General features: G+C 41.6%; 1 protein-coding gene across 2 annotated transcripts in view; it reads left to right on the forward strand.

The window, feature by feature from the left end:
- The window catches only part of dclk1a (doublecortin-like kinase 1a), a 293,560-nt gene that overhangs the window by 161,286 nt on the left and 110,340 nt on the right, over nucleotides 1–21,934 (forward strand). For both annotated transcript variants that reach the window (XM_067985937.1, XM_067985938.1), the window contains exon 5: nucleotides 11,505–11,636. In XM_067985937.1, the coding sequence (XP_067842038.1) occupies nucleotides 11,505–11,636 (132 nt within the window). The remainder of the gene's footprint in view (nucleotides 1–11,504; nucleotides 11,637–21,934) is intronic.

The raw sequence follows: 21,934 nt of genomic DNA on the forward strand, positions 1-21,934 counted from the left end.
TTTTTGTTGTTGCATTAATCGAAACAATGATAAAATCGAGCAGGTAACTGCCACACATTTTTGTTCATCAGTTTTTGATAGTTATTCAGTGAAGAATTGCTCTGTGAATAAAGGCATGATAACAAAAGAATCATTTCTGTTCCACCATTTTATTGACAACTAAAATAAATGAGACCACAAAGTGACTTTAACTTTTACTAACAAAGCACACCCACTGTAGCCAAGGCAACCATCTAATCAGTGGAATTCGATTTTCATGAATGTATCCCATCAACTTTAACATATCCACGGTGATGCTGAAGCTTCCACCCTGAAGGAAAATATTTGATTCTATTTTAAAAGGTCCTAGTGCTACAAATGTCAAAGATGTGGGATTTGGCTGACAAATGCCTCAGTGGGTTCTAACATTCTTGATGTCAGGACAAATGAAATGAGTTCTGTGTGCACAAAATAATTATTAGTGGTAGAGATCCCGAACAAGTTATTAGTTTTCGTGGCTATAGGCACAAAAGCTTGCACACATCCAGTGGTAGGTGTTTAGAGGTCAGTCTGTTAATATCTTATTCAACTATGGGTCAACAGTGTTATTTGATTTTTTTTCTATAGCAAAAACCTATAAGTTGTGGGAGACTAATCAGATCCCAACCTATGTGATAAGTGCCCTGAAACAAAGAACTTTCAACAAGCAGAGCTGTGACACTGAGGAGTTTAATTATAGAGCACAATATCCATGTGGCAGGAAATCGTGTAGCACCTGTCATTCTCAGCAATTATTTTTACAGGAAATATGGGTTCCAATTGGATTTCATAAACAGTTAACACTGTTGATCATCAATTTTTCATAAACAAGAAAGTCTTCAGCCTGATCAGTCTTCTCTTCGGCACAGCAAAAGTGACATCTGTTCCCAGAAAAACAGTGCTATACCTCGGCAATATCATCCACAAAGATGGGGTCAGCTTCTACATGTACAGCAACTCTTACCTTTTTGTCATTACTATTGTTCCTGTATTATTCAACTGTCTGTCTGACATCAAGTCCAAGATCACAATATTATAACAGATGAAGAAGGCTATTCAGTCCATCTTAATTCATCCATCTAGAGAGATCCTAATATCTCACCATTGTAGCATCCAATTATTTCTTAAATAATTCCAGAGTTTTTGCCTCCACTACTCATATAGAATCATAGAAGTTTACAACATGGAAACAGGCCCTTCGGCCCAACATGTCCATGTCGCCCAGTTTATACCACTAAGCTAGTCCCAATTGCCTGCACTTGGCCCATATCCCTCTATACCCATCTTACCCATGTAACTGTCCAAATGCTTTTTAAAAGACAAAATTGTACCCGCCTCTACTACTGCCTCTGGCAGCTCGTTCCAGACACTCACCACCCTTTGAGTGAAAAAATTGCCCCTCTGGACCCTTTTGTATCTCTCCCCTCTCACCTTAAATCTATGTCCCCTCATTATAGACTCCCCTACCTTTGGGAAAAGATTTTGACTATCTACCTTATCTATGCCCCTCATTATTTTATAGACTTCTATAAGATCACCCCTTAACCTCCTACTCTCCAGGGAAAAAAGTCTCAGTCTATCCAACCTCTCCCTATAAGTCAAACCATCAAGTCCCGGTAGCATCCTAGTAAATCTTTTCTGCACTCTTTCTAGTTTAATAATATCCTTTCTATAATAGGGTGACCAGAACTGTACACAGTATTCCAAGTGTGGCCTTACTAATGTCTTGTACAACTTCAACAAGACATCCCAACTCCTGTATTCAATGTTCTGACCAATGAAACCAGGCATGCTGAATGCCTTCTTCACCACCCTATCCACCTGTGACTCCACTTTCAAGGAGCTATGAACCTGTACTCCTAGATCTCTTTGTTCTATAACTCTCCCCAACGCCCTACCATTAACGGAGTAGGTCCTGGCTCGATTCGATCTACCAAAATGCATCACCTCACATTTATCTAAATTAAACTCCATCTGCCATTCATCGGCCCACTGGCCCAATTTATCAAGATCCCGTTGCAATCCTAGATAACCTTCTTCACTGTCCACAATGCCACCAATCTTGGTGTCATCTGCAAACTTACTAACCATGCCTCCTAAATTCTCATCCAAATCATTAATATAAATAACAAATAACAGCGGACCCAGCACCGATCCCTGAGGCACACCACTGGTCACAGGCCTCCAGTTTGAAAAACAACCCTCTACAACCACCCTCTGTCTTCTGTCGTCAATCCAATTTTGTATCCAATTGGCTACCTCACCTTGGATCCCGTGAGATTTAACCTGATATAACAACCTACCATGCGGTACCTTGTCAAAGGCTTTGCTAAAGTCCATGTAGACCACGTCTACTGCACAGCCCTCATCTATCTTCTTGGTTACCCCTTCAAAAAACTCAATCAAATTCGTGAGACATGATTTTTCTCTCACAAAACCATGCTGACTGTTCCTAATCAGTCCCTGCCTCTCCAAATGCCTGTAGATCCTGTCTCTCAGAATACCCTCTAACAACTTACCCACTACAGATGTCAGGCTCACCGGTCTGTAGTTCCCAGGCTTTTCCCTGCCGCCCTTCTTAAACAAAGGCACAACATTTGCTACCCTCCAATCTTCACGCACCTCACCTGTAGCTGTTGATGATTTAAATATCTCTGCTAGGGGACCCGCAATTTCCTCCCTAACCTCCCATAACGTCCTGTGATACATTTCATCAGGAGATTTATCTACCTTGATGCGCGTTAAGACTTCCAGCACCTCCCTCTCTGTAATATGTACACTTCTCAAGACATCACTATTTATTTCCCCAAGTTCCCTAACATCCATGCCTTTCTCAACCGTAAATACCGATGTGAAATATTCATTCAGGATCTCACCCATCTCTTGTGGTTCCGCACATAGATGACCTTGTTGATCCTTAAGAGGCCCTACTCTCTCCCTAGTTACTCTTTTGCCCTTTATGTATTTGTAGAAGCTCTTTGGATTCTCCTTTGCCTTATCTGCCAAAGCAATCTCATGTCTCCTTTTTCTGGAAGTTTATTATACACATTGATCAGTCATTGTGTGAAGAAGAATTTCCAGATATCAGTCCTAAAATTACTGTTTACTGGTTTGAACCTATGTTCTCTAGTTCTATTCCTGCAGTTTAATTTAAAGTAATATTCCAGGTTATTGTTTTTTACATCCTTAACATCTTAAAAGATCAAGGGGTAGAGTTTTGTCCTCACTTGCTGGCCTGTAATCTGGCAGACCGAATTTCCCATCATTTGTAGAACCTGTCTGATTTTCATTGCATTGAAGTCAATGGAATGAAAATTGGACGGGTTCTGTAAAGGGCAGGTGATCCACTCCACCAGGTGGTGAAGACGAAAATCTACCACCATGTCTCAAGATACCTCCTTTTCAGAATGGAAAGCCCAATTCTATCCAGTCTTTCCTCTTAACTCAGACCCCTGACACTGGGGATCAGCCTCGTGGCTCTGCTCTGAATTGGCTGTGGTGCTTGATTGTCTCTCTTGTTTCTTGGTAATCAGCAATGGATGCTGTATTCAAGGTGCAGTCTTACCAGAGCACTAGATAGTTTGATTATTACTTCCTCTGACTTATGTTCCACTGTTTTTTCCAAGTAGTTCAACATCCTATTAGCTTCGTTGATGGCTGCTGAAGTGAAATTTCCTGCAACTCAGCGTTAGCAAAACTAAGTCATTCTTTTCAACCCTTGCCAATACCCACATGACTGTACTTTGACTATCAACTTCCCTGCTCTTAAACTTGGTTTTGTGCAGTCTTGGTGTTCAAGTTGTAAGAACACTGGGATCAGTACCCAGAAAAGAATATTTATCACGCCCACCAGACAAATCTTCAACCCTTTCACCTTAACTCCTCATCCAGGAACCGTCAGGGTCCAGTCTGTGCCTAGGAGTGAATGGTGCCTAAATTTAGTGTACCAAATTGTCTTTATCAACCAGTTTGGATTATATTAGCAGTTACATTACCTACCTGTGATTAGAATATGCGCATGTTGCTAAGTGAATAAATTAACCCTTTCTTCCCAAATTATCAAAGAAAAAGCCAGTCAAGAAGTCATGAACTAACATTTATTAACCTAAAATCATAATTAGCAGCACTTAAACTTAAACATTGAGTATGCAAATAATTAGTAGATAGGGTTAACTGATGAAATGAATAACGGAAGGTATGGAGGCCATTCAGTTATGATATAGTAGTTCAGCATTAACTGCTTGCTGATAATCAATTTACAGTCAAGATCACTTGGTGAAATTAATTTGAGATTAGACTGTTTAGATAGCTGACAAGTTAACAGCATTAAATAGCCAGTCTATTGGATAGATTAAAGTCTATATGCTTGTGGTTAGAAATGTTTCCAGAACTAATGTCCTTATGAGCTGGTGTAGATGAACTGGTTGTCTCGCTGCCCTCTGTGATGATGGTGTTAGCCTCCTGAGAAGTCAGTGATCAACCTCCATCTGTAGAGGTGTTATTAGTTTCACTTGGATTTCCTGCTCCTGGGGAAATTCACTTTATGCGCTTTTAGCTGTACCTAGATTAGTTGGCTTAAATCTCACCTCACTTGATCTCGGGGAAACTTGTACATCTAAGTGACACAGATATCTGCCTATATCTGGCTGGTTTTCAGTTTAACTTCTGTAACCCCTCTTTCTCTCTTTATCTGTCTAATGTAAATACACTTTCTGCCTTTTACATAGATACCCTTCAATATATACTAGAAACTCCTACTACCAAGAACCATTCGCCAACAAGCCACTTTTTTGTATCAAAATACCATCTTATACATTCTCGATTTTCAAAGAAACTTCCTCAATTCAATTGATCAATCTTAGTGATACATGTGTTAGAAGAGTTCATCGCTTTTGGTGTCAATCACCTCAGTCAGTCAGTTAGTACCACAGATGACCTCAAGTTAATAAAGCATTAGTACCTACACATGGCAGCCGGCGATTTAATTCCCCTTAACTTCTCAGTCTCTTTTTAACAAAGTATTTTATACTATTCCTGCTAAGAAGTGGCATACTTGTACCACCTAACGAGCTGTCTCTCGGCATGTGGCCTTCAAGGCTTATGATTTCCAGATGGGGCAGGGAAAGAATACTGAAGTGCGAATCTGGAATGGCAAAAATAAAAAAAAATACAAATTTAAAACTTCAAAAATGTGAAGTACTTACCTGGAGGATCATTATCAGAGAGTCTAGAATTAGGGGGCATAGTCGCAGGATAAGGGGTCGGCCATTCAAGACTGAGATGAGGAGGAATTTCTTTATGCGAAGGGTTGTGAATCTTTGGAATTCTCTACCCCAGAGAGCTGCGGATGTTGAGTCATTGAATATATTCAAGGCTGAGATAGATAGATTTTTGGACTCTAGGGGAATAAAGGGATATGGGGATCAGGCAGAAAAGTGGAGTTGAGGTCGAAGATCAGCCATGATCTGATTGAATGGCGGAGCAGGCTCGAAGCCATATGGCCTACTCCTGCTCCTATTATGTTCTTATTGTTCCGATTAATAATCACTGTAAATATCTTTCAGCAGGGTTTCTCACTCTGGCCCGACCTCCATGTCCCTTCATGTTTGAGGTTGTTAGCAGCAGTGGCTCGCAGAGCCAGGTCTTCCTGAGCACCCAACTGTGGTTCTTCTGCTTCAGCTGCACAGACTTGGTGCTGAAAACCACTGTCTGGTATGGTTGGCAACAAATTAAGCTAAAATCTGTATTGCTGCACAAAGTTCAAGGAGCAGGACAAGAACCCTCAAGAATGAAATAGGAGCGCTGACCCAGAATAGGTGGCATTTGAGAGGCATTATAGAATTTAAGGAAGAGGAGGTGGAGAGACATACCGGGGCTGCCAATCAAGTAGCTGACCAGCGTGCAGCACTGGCTGCCATCGACTAGAATGGAAAGAAATATCCTTGAGTCAGGCAGGGCGGCTTTGTGAAGAAGGTTCAGGGCAGCTACAGGATGTGAGACAGATGGGTGGGCAACAAAAGGAAAAGCAGGGTCTGAGGCATAGCCAGGAGTGGGTCGTTATCAAAAGAAAACTTATTTTTAGACAAAAGCAGGACAGGAGTGCAATAAAAGATCATTATTTTTATTAAAATTACATTAATTGTTGGGGCCAAATGGAAGTTAAATCATTTTTTTAAACTGCTGAATCCAGGTGCTCAGAGGCAGGGAGGCAGGCAGCTGATTGATTTTTTTTAAAAATAGGAGCTTAGAAATGTGGAAATGTGTTTTTAAAAAAGTATTTAAAAATGCTAAATAAAAATATACATTGACAGAAATTATGGTTTAAAAAATTATCGGCACAGAACCACGATTGTATCTGGGCTGAGAGAGAAATGACAAAGTTGGTTCATAAAAGCATCCAGTAGCCAGATTGTGCAATTATAGTGATTCTACTGACATAGGCTGTCACATTAATGGGAACATCCTATTAAAAATGTGACAGGGAAGGCACCACCAGATGTAACAGTGGTGTGCACACAATTAACATTGAATTCTTCATGAGGATTGTTGACAGGTGACAGTTGTTGAGGAAACTGACAGCTGCAGAAGCATCATGTGAATAGAGGGCTAAAGGCTAGGCAGTTGAAAGTTTGAAAGTGAGTTGTAAGTGACTTGGGGAGAGTTTTTCTCCAGAAGTGGACGGAGAAGGAAGTGGACATACCAATTTTAATGATATAGATAAAGATATTTTTGCCAAATAGATGTTGGGGCTAGCTGAACAGAAATGTTACTTTACCTTTCCCTTTAGGATTGTTATCTCAAACAGATTTTACTACACTATACCAGTAGGCCCAGGTGATTCCAGCCACACTCCAACAAAACTTATAAAAATACTGGAATAAGATTGTCCCAAGTGGTTATCAAGGAATTTTGCCAACAATCCACAGATTCTGCATGGCAGCAGGTTGAGCGTCCACCAAAGCTGCAAAGTGTGTGAACGTGGACTCCTGTTGTGAGGGCCCGGCTGCAACTTCCCTGGATGTGGCCACGCAGGGTAGATTCCAGCATTGTCTGGCCATGACATCACACAGGCTGGAAGCAGATTCCTCCACACTCTCATTGTGCTGAAAACACCTGGCATGTTCCAATACCTCATAAAACTGCTTGCGTGAGGAATGCAGTTTTCTTCTCATGACTGGGCCTATAAATTCCTCATTTCTGTCTACCTCAGCAGGGTCCGGAGAGGGCCTTCCCCTCTGGTGAGTTCTGACCTGGACTGTCCCTGCTACCAGTAGCTGCTGCTGTCCACTGGTGCTGGGTGTTTCCCCTTCTAGCTCACTATCCACCCCACACAAAATGCCTATATCTGAGCTGGTACTTGGGAGAGATGGAGCATGTAACGCTGCATCCTCAAGAGGGTTGTACTTTTCCAAGTTGTCGTCTTCTGCAGAGCCTCTTGTTGAGAAGAACTTACAAGAAAGAGAAAAGGGAGAAGAGTTAGGATGGAAGATAGAAGCTTAACATTAGCAGGTGAAGGTGTTGAAAATGCAGGTTGATGTTTCTAAGCTTTCTGCATATCTGCTGAGTTGAATGAAGGGATATATAATATGCAGACACCCTGCTTTTGAATCCTGCCAGCCTCTCCTTCCTTGATACTCATGACTCTGGCTGGGCCAGTGATCTCCAGGGCTTTTTGCTCTGCCTCTGTGAGGGGGATGATATTGGGGACTCCTCCAACAGTCTTGGTCCTGTCTCTGGCATTATGCACGCTCTTGTCCTGCAGAAAGTGAGTGAGGGTTAGTGAGTGGCTGTTAAGATGTATAAGGCTTTTGCATATGGTGGATGTGTTGAGAGGCAGCGAAGAAGCAAGATGGAATGAGGAGGCGGACGTGATGAATGTAAAGGAAGTGTGTGTAATGTGAAGGAGGAGTGGTGCGTTTAATTGGTGGTCGTGTAAGTATGTGAGGAGAAAATGGTATTAGTGTATGGTGTACTCTTGTGAAGGGAGTCAGAAGGTAGTAAAGTTGAGAGCAGCAAGAGAGGGGAAGACCCAGGGGAAATTTACAATACAAATAGTACAAACAGTTGTTCAAGAACAAGTGAAAGGGAAAAGCGTAAAGCAGCAGAAAGAAAGTGTACTTTAGACATTACAGATGAAGTGAAAACTAAAAGGTGTAAGGCGATTAACCCAGCATCAAAGCTGAAGGTCAGGCTAGGGTGTGTGGCCCAACTAAGAGTTCTATATACAAATGCACGGAGTATAAGGAATAAATTAAATGAACTACAGGTTCAAATTCAAATTGGAGGGTATGACATGATAGCTATCACTGAGACATGGCTGCAGGATGGTCAGTATTGGGAACTAAATATACTGGGTTATAAGGTCTACAGGAGAGACAGAGAAAATGGAAGAGGGGGAGGAGTAGCCTTAATGATTAGAGATGAAATCACTTCAATGATAATGGAGGATATAACGAGAGGTAAGCAGCCAACAGAGACCTTATGGGTCTTAATGGGGGACTTTAACCTTCACATAGATTGGGAAAAGCAGACTAGCAACTGTCAGAAAGGTAGTGAATTTATTGAGTGTGTTCGGGATAGTTTTCTACAGCAGTATGTCCTGGAGGCAACAAGGGGGCAAGCCATACTAGATTTCGTAATGAGTAATGAACCAGATTTAGTTAACGGCTTAACTGTACGCGAACATCGATCCAACAGCGATCATAACATGATCGAGTTCAATGTAGTGTTTGAAAGGGAAAAAAGTGAGTCAGCTGCTAAGATTCTAGACTTGGGTAAGGCCGACTTCAATGGGATGAGACAGAGACTGTCCACAGTAAACTGGGCAAATCTGTTAATGGGTAAAACGACTGATGATCAGTGGGAAATGTTTAAAGAAACAAATTAACGTGATACAGAATTGGTTTATACCCCTGAGGGGCAAGAACTCTACTTGCCAAAAAAAACAGCCTTGGACAACTAAAGAGGTAAGGGACAGTATAAGACATAAGGAAAGGGCATACAAAAAGGCAAAAAATGGCACAGATCCTGGCGAATGGAAAAGATACAAAGATCAACAAAGGGTCACAAAACAGATAATAAGAGCTACAAAAAGAGAGTATGAAAAGAAACTTGCAAGGGATAGCAAAACCAATACAAAGAACTTTTATAGTTATATTAGGAAAAAGAGGGTGGTCAGGAGCAGTGTTGGCCCCTTAAAAACTGAAAGTGGGGATATTGGCACTGACAATGGGGAAATGGCGGACATGTTGAACAATTACTTTGCGTCAGTATTTACAGTAGAAAAAGAGGATAGCATTCCGGAAATCTCAAGAAAACTAATATTGAATCGGGGACAGGGACTCAATAAAATTAATATAAGCAAAGCAACAGTAATGAAGAAAATAATAGCACTAAAGAGTGACAAATCCCCAGGACCAGATGGTTTCCATCCCAGGGTTTTAAAGGAAGTAGGTGAGCAGATTGCAGATGCCCTAACTATAATCTTTCAAAGTTCTCTAGATTCAGGAACTGTCCCTCTAGATTGGAAAATTGCACATGTCACTCCGCTTTTTAAGTAAGGAGAGAGAGGGAAACCGGGGAATTATAGACCAATTAGCCTAACATCTGTTGTGGGGAAAATGCTGGAGTTTATAATTAAGGATAGGGTGACTGAACACCTCGAGAATTTTCAGTTAATCAGAGAGAGCCAGCATGGATTTGTGAAAGGTAGGTCGTGCCTGACAAACCTGATTGAATTCTTTGAAGAGGTGACTAAAGTAGTGGACAGGGGAATGTCAATGGATGTTATTTATATGGACTTCCAGAAGGCATTTGATAAGGTCCCACATAAGAGACTGTTAGCTAAGATAGAAGCCCATGGAATCGAGGGAAAAGTACAGACTTGGTTAGGAAGTTGGCTGAGCGAAAGGCAACAGAGAGTAGGGATAATGGGTAGGTACTCACATTGGCAGGATGTAACTAGTGGAGTCCCGCAGGGATCTGTCTTGGGGCCTCAATTATTCACAATATTTATTAATGACTTAGATGAAGGCATAGAAAGTCTCCTATCTAAGTTTGCCGATGACACAAAGATTGGTGGCATTGTAAGCAGTGTAGATGAAAACATAAAATTACAAAGCGATATTGATAGATTAGGTGAATGGGCAAAACTGTGGTAAATGGAATTCAATGTAGACAAATGTGAGGTCATCCACTTTGGATCAAAAAAGGATAGAACAGGGTACTTTCTAAATGGTAAAAAGTTAAAAACAGTGGATGTCCAAAGGGACTTAGGGGTTCAGGTACATAGATCATTGAAGTGTCATGAACAGGTGCAGAAAATAATCATTAAGGCTAATGGAATGCTGGCCTTTATATCTAGAGGACTGGAGTACAAGGGGGCAGAAGTTATGCTGCAGCTATACAAAACCCTGGTTAGACCACACCTGGAGTACTGTGAGCAGTTCTGGGCACCGCGGAAGGACATGTTGGCCTTGGAGGGAGTGCAGCGTATGTTTACTAGAATGATACCCGTACTTCAAGGGTTAAGTTACGAGGAGAGATTACACAAATTGGGGTTGTATTCTCTAGAGTTTCGAAGGTTAAGGGGTGATCTGATCGAAGTTTATAAGATATTAAGGGGAACAGATAGGGTGGATAGAGAGAAACTATTTCCGCTGGTTGGGGATTTTAGGAGTAGGGGGCACAGTCTAAAAATTAGAGCCAGACCTTTCAGGAGCGAGATTAGAAAACATTTCTGCACACAAAGGGTGGTAGAAGTTTGGAACTCCCCATCCGCAAACGGCAATTGATACTAGCTGAATTGTTAAATTTAAATGTGAGATAGATAGCTTTTTGGCAACCAAAGGTATTAAGGGATATGGGCCAAAGGCAGGTATATGGAGTTAGATCACAGATCAGCCATGATCTTATCAAATGGCGGAGCAGGCACGAGGGGCTGAATGTCCTACTCCTGTTCCTATGTTCCTATGTGAGGTCATTAAACATCTTCCTGGATTGATCCCGGGTTCTGGGATGATGCTGGTAGCCCCATCCCCACAAACCTGATTCCCGCCCTGGGTTAAAATTGGGGCTTTTATCTTTGCTCATATCCTTCACTCTTCTGATGCTGGTCTACTCTGTTTGTCCACCCTCTTCTCCACCAATGACAATCATTCTATCAGCCACCAGGCCTCTTCCTTCTGGAACTCCCTCCCAAATTCCCTCTGCCTTATCTCCTCCCTCTCTGCTTTCAAAAGCCAACTACAGATCTAATCCTCAACCACTCTTTTGGCCCTGTCCCTTAACTCCATTCTATTTACTTGTTTCCCTCCTGGTGTTGTCCATTTCATTCCCCAATCTATAAATTGTTCTGTTCATCTTTCTGGAATGAAGAGCCCTATGTAAGTGCAAGCTGTTGTTAATGTATCTTTTAAATTCCAGAAATAAAACATTTTGGTAATTGCATAACCTTTTTATAAATTTCCTTTCTTCTGCACCCACAGAATGTCGAGTGGTTAAGTCCACTTCATACACTAAAGTTCCTGGTGCAGGTGGTGGTGCTACAGGACGAAGCAGTATCACAAAGAGCCCTGGGCCTTCACGACGTAGCAAGTCCCCAGCTTCTACTGGCTCAGGTAATCAAGTAAATTACAATTTCACATTATATTATTGTACATGAAAGACAGCAGTGCTCATTTCAGCAACAAAATCAACACTTTCACAACTACAATTGATTAAGAAATTGTATTTTAATAAGAAACACGAAGAAGGTAGGAACAGGAAAAATTCTATTTGTCCAACAAGCTGAACCATTTTTTGGTTGATGTCAACGCATTTTCCTGCTGCATTCTCACCATATCTTCAATATAGAGAATACATTTAGATGATGTTAAACTGAGAGCAGAACTCAAATGCTTCTTAACTGTTATTTTAACTTTGTAATTAGATTATAGGCTTGAAATTGCTTCCTTGTTATTTATATTATACAAATTTATCTTCCATAGAGTTACCCAAGGTAAAAAAAATAACTATTTTCCTCTAACTGTAACTCTTCTTGTCTCCCACTCTTTAATTTTTGTCTCAGTTTCTCTGTCTATTTGTGTTCCACTCTTTCAATCTCCCACTGTCTCTCTAGCTTTTCATGCTTTCTCTTGTTGCCATCTGTGTCTTACTTATCTATGACTCTTTGACAGTCTCTCTCCCTTTGTGTAAGTCTCTGTTTGTTTCCGTCTCCTCTCCTGTACGTCTCTCACACACTTTTTTGTCTTTCTCTCTCTGCTCTCCCCCTTTTTCCCTGTATAGGTCCAATAATGCAAACTTTGGCAACTATTGCACTTATGTGCATCAGGTGCTGGCTCCCCGCATTATGGAGCACTGAGGCCTGTGGCCTCTAGAGTATCGAGGTCACTGTGTCTCTGCTATATTACTGTTGTTAGAGAAAGGAAGGCAGTGAAACTTCTTGACACCTTTCTGATAGCTTCTTAAAGCTGTACTACATGTGTGCGTTTGTCCAGTGAACAGTGTCAGTGTGCTAGTTTGTGAACAGCTATGGGTCTCCCTATGGACATATTTGCAGGTTCTGGAGGAAGAGGGGATCAGAAAGTTTCATTTGTATCTTAAGTGCTTCATTAAAACCCACTTTAAGCTGACATCTGTATGTACAAAGCCATGCTTTCATATCTGGATATTTAGAAGACACCTGCATGTGGAGATTAAGATTCCTGAAGAAGACCATAACAAAACTATGCACACTCCTAGAGCTAGACTTGGGAACCAATTCCAGGACAGAATAGTTCTGTTGGTGGCTATGAAGGTGACAACTGTGTTGAAGTTTTATGTAGCAGGCTCTTTCCAAGCAACCACAGAAGATCTTTGTCACATCTCCCACCTTCAGTCCACACTTGCATCATGCAGGTCACTGATGCATTGCTTGTCACGACCAGTGAATTCATTTGTTTCCTTTTGGAAATCATCCATTTCTACCATGTGGCAGGATTCCCCAGAGTTCAGGATATCATTGACTATATTCATGCAGCACATATGTGTGCTGCTACTCCCAATGCTGCTCCATTCATAAACAAAAAGATCTACCACTCTGGCAATGTACAGCTGCTCTGTGACCATAGGAACAGAATTATGCACTTGAATGTCTGTTACCCTGGTAATTCCCAAGATTCATTCATCCTGTGGCAATCAACAGTGTTAGCATTATTTGAAGGACCACGAAAACTGCAAGAGTGGATGCTGGGGCTGTAGCTGATGACACTGACGATCCGGATTCTTTCCCCTCAGTCTGGTTCAGTAATAACTGAAGTCGAATACATTTTAAAGTTCAACACATCTTTAATAGCAGGGTTCTTAGTCTGCAACATTGATTTGGACTCCTGATAGAGTCCCTCTATGCTGGCAGAGCAAGAACAACAACATACAGAAATCCACACGTTTTTATACAGATGAATAGGGGTTGGAACATACTTAACGAGGGTCAACACCAATCATAAGCCGGGCATAGGTTGCCATGCGAGGTTACATTATTTCCGGCCAATCATAAATAATCATGTGCTGATCATGCTGCTGTTAGACATCAAAGGGGATAACTTCCTCACTTTCCAACTTGGAATGTTCTTCCCTGTTCCTTCTGTTCCTTATCTCCCAACCTGGAATGTCTTTCAACTTTGGCTAAGCTCGTTCCCTATATTGATCTGCCATAAACATGGAGACATTCAGACCAGTCCTTGACTCACATCAAAGACCTATCATTGATAAGACAATGCAGGCCTGCTGACTAAGCAAACATATGGCCCAGCAGGAGGGCCAGGCCACTTGTATCAATCTCAGTTACTAACTAATTAACCCTTTCTAACCATTTTGCATTCTGCTTCTTTGCCACGTAGGCATTTTAATATTTTACCAAAAACTGACCACGTAGGGATTCTCATTCCCCCCTTTTATCATTTTATGATAACCAATTATTACGGTGCTCACTGGTTCTGCAGGTTCTGCAGTGCAGCAACATTTAAGTAAGCAATAAACTATAAGAATTATAACAATGAATATGACTAGCCCTTGAACTAGAGAAGTCCCAATAGAACACAGACATGTTTCATCAATACGCCTTTGTATCTTATCTGTTCTCAGGAACAGACTCCTTCTAAACATCTCTCAAGTAAGCTGCGAATGTCCTTGGTCAGCTAAACCTATTCATGTTAGTTTGAAAAGGCTAACATAGTCAAATATCCTATGGTGATTTATATTTTGTTTCCAGCCTAACTAGACTGAATGGTACCTTTCAGACCATTTTACACCTGTGAATTGGTGCCCTCCCCATTATATCCCTTAATCCAAATTCTCCCTACAATATCCCGTTAGATGCTGTACCTCATCTTAACCAGGTTCCCTTCGTGTTGGCCACCAGTCCGGGTGGAAGAGAGGCAGAGCATCTGATAATCCTATCAAACTATAATTGTCTTCCCTTTTACATGCACCTTACCCCAGCGGGTGCTACTCCCGGTACCATTAAGATGTGTTCTTAGTTGAAACCACAGAGACAATGGGGACATTCTCACCCAGGCTCTGTTTTACTATCTTTGCCAAACCCTTCATCCTCTACTTACATTTATTACATGCAATGAAAATCAAGAAGCACATTACAACAAACTGCACTACGACTAATACATATGAAATTAATCTAATCCAAGGATGGATCTGTATATTCAGTCCCAAATTCCAGAGGTCATTTCACCAGGTGGTGACTTTAATTTGGTCAATGTCATGCTTAATGTTGTTACTGTCCTGTTGTAGGTTATAATAAACCTTCTGGGAGAGGCGTATCTCCATTCGCAATGCTTCCAAGTATTTAGGCAACAGGGGTGTCAGATACCCAAATGTGTCCTGATATGCTTTTAAGTCCTTTCTGACATTCTCAGAAACTTGTAAGGTGGTGAGGTTATGCCGGTGTATCTCTACCAGTTCCTCGGGTCCAATCCGAACCAGGACTTCAGAAATGGAGTAGAATTCTGGACTTAAAATATCACAACACCAAGTTATAGTCCAGCAATTTTATTTTAAATTCACAAGCTTTCGGAGATTTTCTCCTTCCTCAGGCAAATGTTTCAAGATCTTGAAACATTTGCCTGAGGAAGGAGAAAATCTCCGAAAGCTTGTGAATTTAAAATAAAATTGCTGGACTATAACTTGGTGTTGTAAAATTGTTTACAATTGTCAACCCCAGTCCATCACCGGCATCTCCACATCTTAAAATATCACAAGTTAGATTGGCATATTTAAACGTTTTCAAATTAGTTGTAACACAGTATTCGCCCTCTCCGGCATATACCACTTAAGTGGGTTTTAGATCCGCCTCTAGGGCCTCCATGGTACAGTTAATATCCGGATTGGTACCGGTATTATTAAACCCACACTGTGCTTCTAGGCTGTGTCCAACACTATGTGGACACACAGTGACAGCATGTCTAGTAACACATCCCTTTAATTTTGTTCCAGCCAATCAGCTTAAATCTACGTCCTCTAGTTCTTGAACCCTCTGCTAGGGGAAACAGGTACTTCCTGTCTACTTTATCTGGGCCCCTCATAATTTTGTAATTTTGTATCCATCGTGCGGATATCTTCTAAATATTGTTTCTCCCAATTTTATTGTTAACTGATGGGAACCTAACCCGGAATTTTGGAAATCCAAATTACTGTGTCCCTCTTTACTTTAATTTCAGTCCTTTTGATTGATACCAGTGTTTCCTGACTGTTTCATTAATTAGTTGGTTTCTCTATGGACCATGTGTCAGTGCCTTGTTTAAAAGGATTTCTCACTCGCCTGGACCACATTAACCATTTTCCTGTTGTGCTGTTGTCAAGTAACTGAGCCTGTCTGAGACTCATTCTTCAATGTATCTTCTTCATGTATCTCCGCATACGAGCAGCATCCCATAGGAATGAGCTTAGTGTTCTTGGATATTAACTTTCTGCTGGCCAGTCTCTTCTTCCTCATGGTATTTCCGAACATTTTCCATGGCATACATCATATGTCCTGTAGGATTCAGTCCTGTAAAAGCAACTGGTTTGTTTAAAGAGTGGTTGCAATAGCTCACCAGGCCACAGGCCTTTGTAATCGTGTTCTTCATCCTGATCTCCGTTTCAGATGATGGCAACATACATTTGTATCTTTTATGTCCACTGTAGCCATTCTTAGGTTTTCAGGTTATCTTATCAAAAAGATCAGGGGTGTCTCGAGTACTTATCTCCCCCTGCATGGTCCCGATGTCAGGGTAGTGGCCAGGCTATTGAGTGTAGTTTTCTCATTATTCATTATAGGCAAGGACACAAATATCTCCACGAGAAAGCTATCAATTTACTATTCTCAACTACACTTTCCTGACTTCCACTAGATTGTATATTTATGCCAGATTGATTTTTTATCATGCCCAATTCAATGACTTTAGAGAAATTCCCATATCTCCCCACCTCGAGCATTCTGTCTCGGAAGACAACAAATAGGCTAAAACAAAACAAATCAAAATGTTTTCAAAAGAGAATCAGGTTGATATCACCACGCTGTGACATTTGGTATCCGCTGATGTCTGCAGCTAAAGTCTTAAATCTTTAACACCACTGGATCGTTTCCTGCACCAAATTTCTCCAGCAAAGGTTGCACCGTAACTTTGTAACTACTCTTGGTAATCCTGCACCATCAACACTTACGTGGTCCCAAAAAAAAACCAGGGTCACCTGTTTTAAAAGAAACACAGAAAATCCATTGCGGCTCTTCTTGAGAGCCCAAGTGATTAATTTGTCAAATCTTCATTTATTATTTATTTATCCAAAGGAATAATCCCTATACCCGAAACAAATTTAGAAAACAAAACAGGAGAGAGAAATTGCCTAGTTCCACTCTTGCTCTTTCTCTGAAGCCCGCAGCCTGTCTGAAATAAACACTGTCTCTCCCACATACAGATGTACGCAGGGCTGCAGACTGGAATTTCTAACTCCAAGTCCTAATCTCTGTGTTTTCAAGATGTAACCACATTAAGCAGATATCATTAGTAGCCGCCTGCTAAGATACGTTATATTCCTCTTTTATTAATTTATTAATGGTTTGGGCATGTGTTTCTAGCACTGTAGCTATCCTTTGCAAATATATGGTCAGCATTTGATCCTCAGACAATTCCTTATCTGTATCTTCATTTATCTTTTAATATATCTTTAATGCGAGACCCTAAATCTCTGACCTTTTGATCTAATGTTGTCAAATCAATGGTGTTAACAACTGAGGCAAAGGCAGTTGCTATATCACTTATCACAGATCTTTACGTCTCCCTATTTGCCTATCTCTTTTTACGATGTCCACCTTCATTCCATGTCGCTCTTTGTTTTAACACTTGAGTTAGGAGGTGTTGATCTAATTGTTGAGTTTTCTTAGCAGTCTCAATGCAAGTTATATAATTTGTCAGGGAAGGTCTCCCCTCTTTGGTCAGATCTTGTATTCTACTATGAATTTCAAATAAAATTGAATAGCCCCAGAACTTGTCAAAACTTTCTTATCATACTGTGGCAGGGTAAAACTGATAGGCGTTTAGTACCCTGTGTCAGTACATAGCTCAAGTAATGGACTTCCAATTGTCTAACCTATGCTTCCTTTTCATATGATTTGTTTTACATTCCTTTCTTATCAATTTTTCACAGTAGCGTGAAAACTTATATCTCAGTCAATTGTAGCCTTTGGCATTTCCGAGTGATTGGGACAATTTTACTAATATAACCTATACCAATTATTACCTCATGTTCACCTGTGTTCTGGGCAAGCCTCAGACAGTTCTCAACCGACTGGGTCATTTCTATCTGTTTGAACTGGTCTTGGCATGACAGTCTGGCTTCTTGGGATGGAAGGGGTTAACATTAACTTGCTCTTGTGGTAGGAGTAATTTGATCCTTCTCCCTTTTGAGATTAAGTTCCCACCTTCAAAATTTCACTTCACACAGGTTTGACTGATTTTTTTACTTCTCACATTTGTGGATTGCTTTATACTATATTTTTGCACACTATTTTTTCACATACTTTTAGTGGATGTGATTATAATCAACGCTCCGAGCTGTTCCAGCTTTCCGACTTTTCCTATCACAATGATCCTGATAGTTTTTTAATCTATCCCGTTAATTTTTAACCTCTTTTTAAACCACAGCCAATCACAAAATAAACATTCAAAATGCCAATTTTTTGAAGATCCCATGTCTGGAATTTAACATGCCCACACTTTATAAGAACCAGAATTTAATAGGTCACTTAACCTCAATAACTCCAATTTTAATTCGGCAGTATCAGAATTAAACACACGACAAGACAGATACATTACACAAAGGAAGAAAACACACAAGACACAGTAAGAAGGGGGCGTAGCCCACAACACCGACAAAAAAAACACTGATCAAGACAGGCTTTTTAAAGGGACAGTACACTGAAACAACAAAACCTTTCTTTTTCGGGTCTCTGTCTTTTAAACATTTGTCTAGTCACTTAATTCTATCCATTTTTTCTACAGTACTGTCTCCATAAAGCAATTAGTTCTTTGGCTGAGGTACCTCTGTTATTTTTCCAAATTAATTCCTGAGCCTTTTTTTCGGCATCTAAGTTTTATCAATAGTTCCTGTTTATATCCAATCACCAGGAACTTAAACCCTGACTACCCTCAGTGATATTAACCACTGACCTACCGCTTACAAGTTATTCCCTCAGTGATATTCGACCACTGACCTCTTCCTGCTATTTCTGTGTATTCGCCAGACTGACCTGAATCTTGTAAGGACACCACGCGAGTGTTAGCGATTGGACGATTCGTCGTCAGACTGACGGATTGGAGGAAAACCGACATAGTAAATTAAGACTACTTACATCGGGGCGCCATTTCCTTCCTCCGTGTCTGAGACAATCCGCCTCTTACTCCGCGAACTCTCGGTGAACAACCGTTAAGATCCCACTTCTGACACCAAATGACGATCCGGATTCTTTCCCCTCAGTCTGGTTCAGTAATAACTGAAGTCGAATACATTTTAAAGTTCAACACATCTTTAATAGCAGGGTTCTTAGTCTGCAACATTGATTTGGACTCCTGATAGAGTCCCTCTATGCTGGCAGAGCAAGAACAACAACATACAGAAATCCACACGTTTTTATACAGATGAATAGGGGTTGGAACATACTTAACGAGGGTCAACACCAATCATAAGCCGGGCATAGGTTGCCATGCGAGGTTACATTATTTCCGGCCAATCATAAATAATCATGTGCTGATCATGCTGCTGTTAGACATCAAAGGGGATAACTTCCTCACTTTCCAACTTGGAATGTTCTTCCCTGTTCCTTCTGTTCCTTATCTCCCAACCTGGAATGTCTTTCAACTTTGGCTAAGCTCGTTCCCTATATTGATCTGCCATAAACATGGAGACATTCAGACCAGTCCTTGACTCACATCAAAGACCTATCATTGATAAGACAATGCAGGCCTGCTGACTAAGCAAACATATGGCCCAGCAGGAGGGCCAGGCCACTTGTATCAATCTCAGTTACTAACTAATTAACCCTTTCTAACCATTTTGCATTCTGCTTCTTTGCCACGTAGGCATTTTAATATTTTACCAAAAACTGACCACGTAGGGATTCTCAACACCACTACGTATTTGAATGACCAGAACAGAGCAGAGATAGAATAATGTGCCTGGACAGATTAGGGGAGTGCTAGAGAACAGTCTGGCCAAGGTTTCAAAAAGATTATTGAATCTATTATGTCCTACACATCTTTGCCCTACAAAGTACCTAGCCATGGAGCAGAAAGAAAAAGAAAAACAGCAGCATTCAGAGGAAGAACACAAGCCCACCTGCAAGACGGAGGATTTGCCTGGATAGCAAGCAGTTCAGTCAGCAAGAGTTATCAGAGAGGGTCTAACAGACCAAACCTTGATTTAAATGACCTATGCCTTCGATGCACAACGGTCAGCTCCAGAGCAGCAGAGAGCAGTGGCCAAATGTCTGAAAATGCAGCAGCCTTTAAGATGTCAACAGCTGGAAGGACGCCAGACTCTTGGCTGCCTCTGTGGAGGTCCTCTTGACTGAACTGTGGGTCAAAAGAGCAAGATTGTTGGGGATTGATGGAATGAAGCCACATGAGAGGGTGGTTCAAGCTGCATAGAAGGTGGCAGTGGCGGTCGTCTCAAAAAATGCCACACAGTGGCAGATGTGATTCAGTGACTTCACAAGAGTAGCTAAGATAAGTCAAGAGATGGATGCGAAAGCACAGTTTGCACCCCTTATTGAGCCCTCACTCACTTTCTTGCCTGTCATACTCTTTCTATCTCAACACCTGGGTATCAAGGATAACTCGAGCAATGCAAAGGGCAGGCTCTCCAAACACTCGAGCACCATCTTAACTAACAATCACTCTATCAATTCACATTGCCTGCCCCAAGGATTTCTGGTGGTCTTCAAGGACATTTCATTTAAAGGGACAGTGCACATGCTCCTCTTGTCATCATGGGATGTATGCTCTCATATGGGACAAGAACCTATACCACTCAGATGCCTTTAACATTCTTTTCTCTCCCTCCAAAGGAAAAGATCACCCATAGCCATCGCTTGAGAAATGCAACTGGGAGAGGAGCACCATCACTCAAAACTCTGAGTCCTCAGGAAGAGGAGATCTTAGGCACCATAGGCAGGCACACGGGGGAGTGCGAGATATCAAAGTTGGAGGCGGTGTAGCAATAGAAGGTTGGTAAAGGCTGGGCCAGGCTCATCATATGTAGTCGCGGCTTCATGTGCCTTCTGAAAGTATTGCAGTTGTTCCCTAAAGTGCAGCAACAATTTCTTCAAGGGGAAATGTCACTGTGTGCTCAATTAAACAAGCTCTTCTGTGCTCAAATCATTAGGGATGCTTTGGACAAAGAGGCGGGCCACTTCAGTGAGCACCCAGGCATTTCCAGAAGCAAAACTCCTGCCTCACCCAAACCCACAACTTAGTCATGGCATCCTACCTGTGCATGCACCAGCCCAGAGATACCCACTCGGGAGGAAGTAGTTAGTGAGTCAGAAGGGGTGTCACTGGAGAAAGCACTGGGCACTAGTGAGAATGAGGACCTGGGAGTGAAAAAGATGATGAGTGCCGTTCCTCAAGGAGAAATGACCAGCCTTGACTAAGTGCCCAGGGACCCAGACTTCAAAAGAACTGTGATTAGGGAGTATTGATCTCGTGTGGCGACAGTGGAGCGATTTTCCACGCATATGGTTGAGAATGATGCACAAGTGGGAGGAGTCCAGTATCTGCATCTGCAACACTTTGCAAGAAGTTTCTCATGATCTGTAGAACACCCTGGAGACTGTGACAGCCTGGAAGATTTCTGCAGCTTCAAGATGCGAGGAACAGTTTCTAAGTACATTGTTAGCTCCTGAAGCAGCCAACAGTGCTGCCATAAATGCTTTGATCAGAACACTTTCACAAGGCTTCCAAGACCTGGCTGGGACTTTTCAATCTGTGATAACACGGACCAGTAGCAACTCTGATGCCTGTACTCTGCACCGGTGGGCTGCAAGGAATGGTCACAGATATCGCTGCCGAGCCATCGAGTGGCAATGAGCCTGCTTCCTTAAGGTCCCACCCAATTGGGAAGCTTCAGACAGGGGCCAGCACCTCCGTCACTGCAGCAGAAAGGCTTTTGGAAGCTGGTCCCTATGTGACAGCAGCTTCCCTGAGTTGAGTCACCTCAGGCCTTGTGCTTCAGGGGAACCATCCCAGCTACCCAGTGCTCAGCCTCCATCTCACTCAGGGAGCACCTTGTAGGAGTAGTAGATAAGGAGCTTGAGAAAGTAAGTTAGCTGGCACAAAAGGGTAGACACGATGTTAAGAAGAATTTGTAGAAACAGTGATTGGAATTTTTG

This window comes from Heptranchias perlo, chromosome 6, assembly GCF_035084215.1.
Source record: "Heptranchias perlo isolate sHepPer1 chromosome 6, sHepPer1.hap1, whole genome shotgun sequence".
Taxonomy (NCBI): domain Eukaryota; kingdom Metazoa; phylum Chordata; class Chondrichthyes; order Hexanchiformes; family Hexanchidae; genus Heptranchias; species Heptranchias perlo.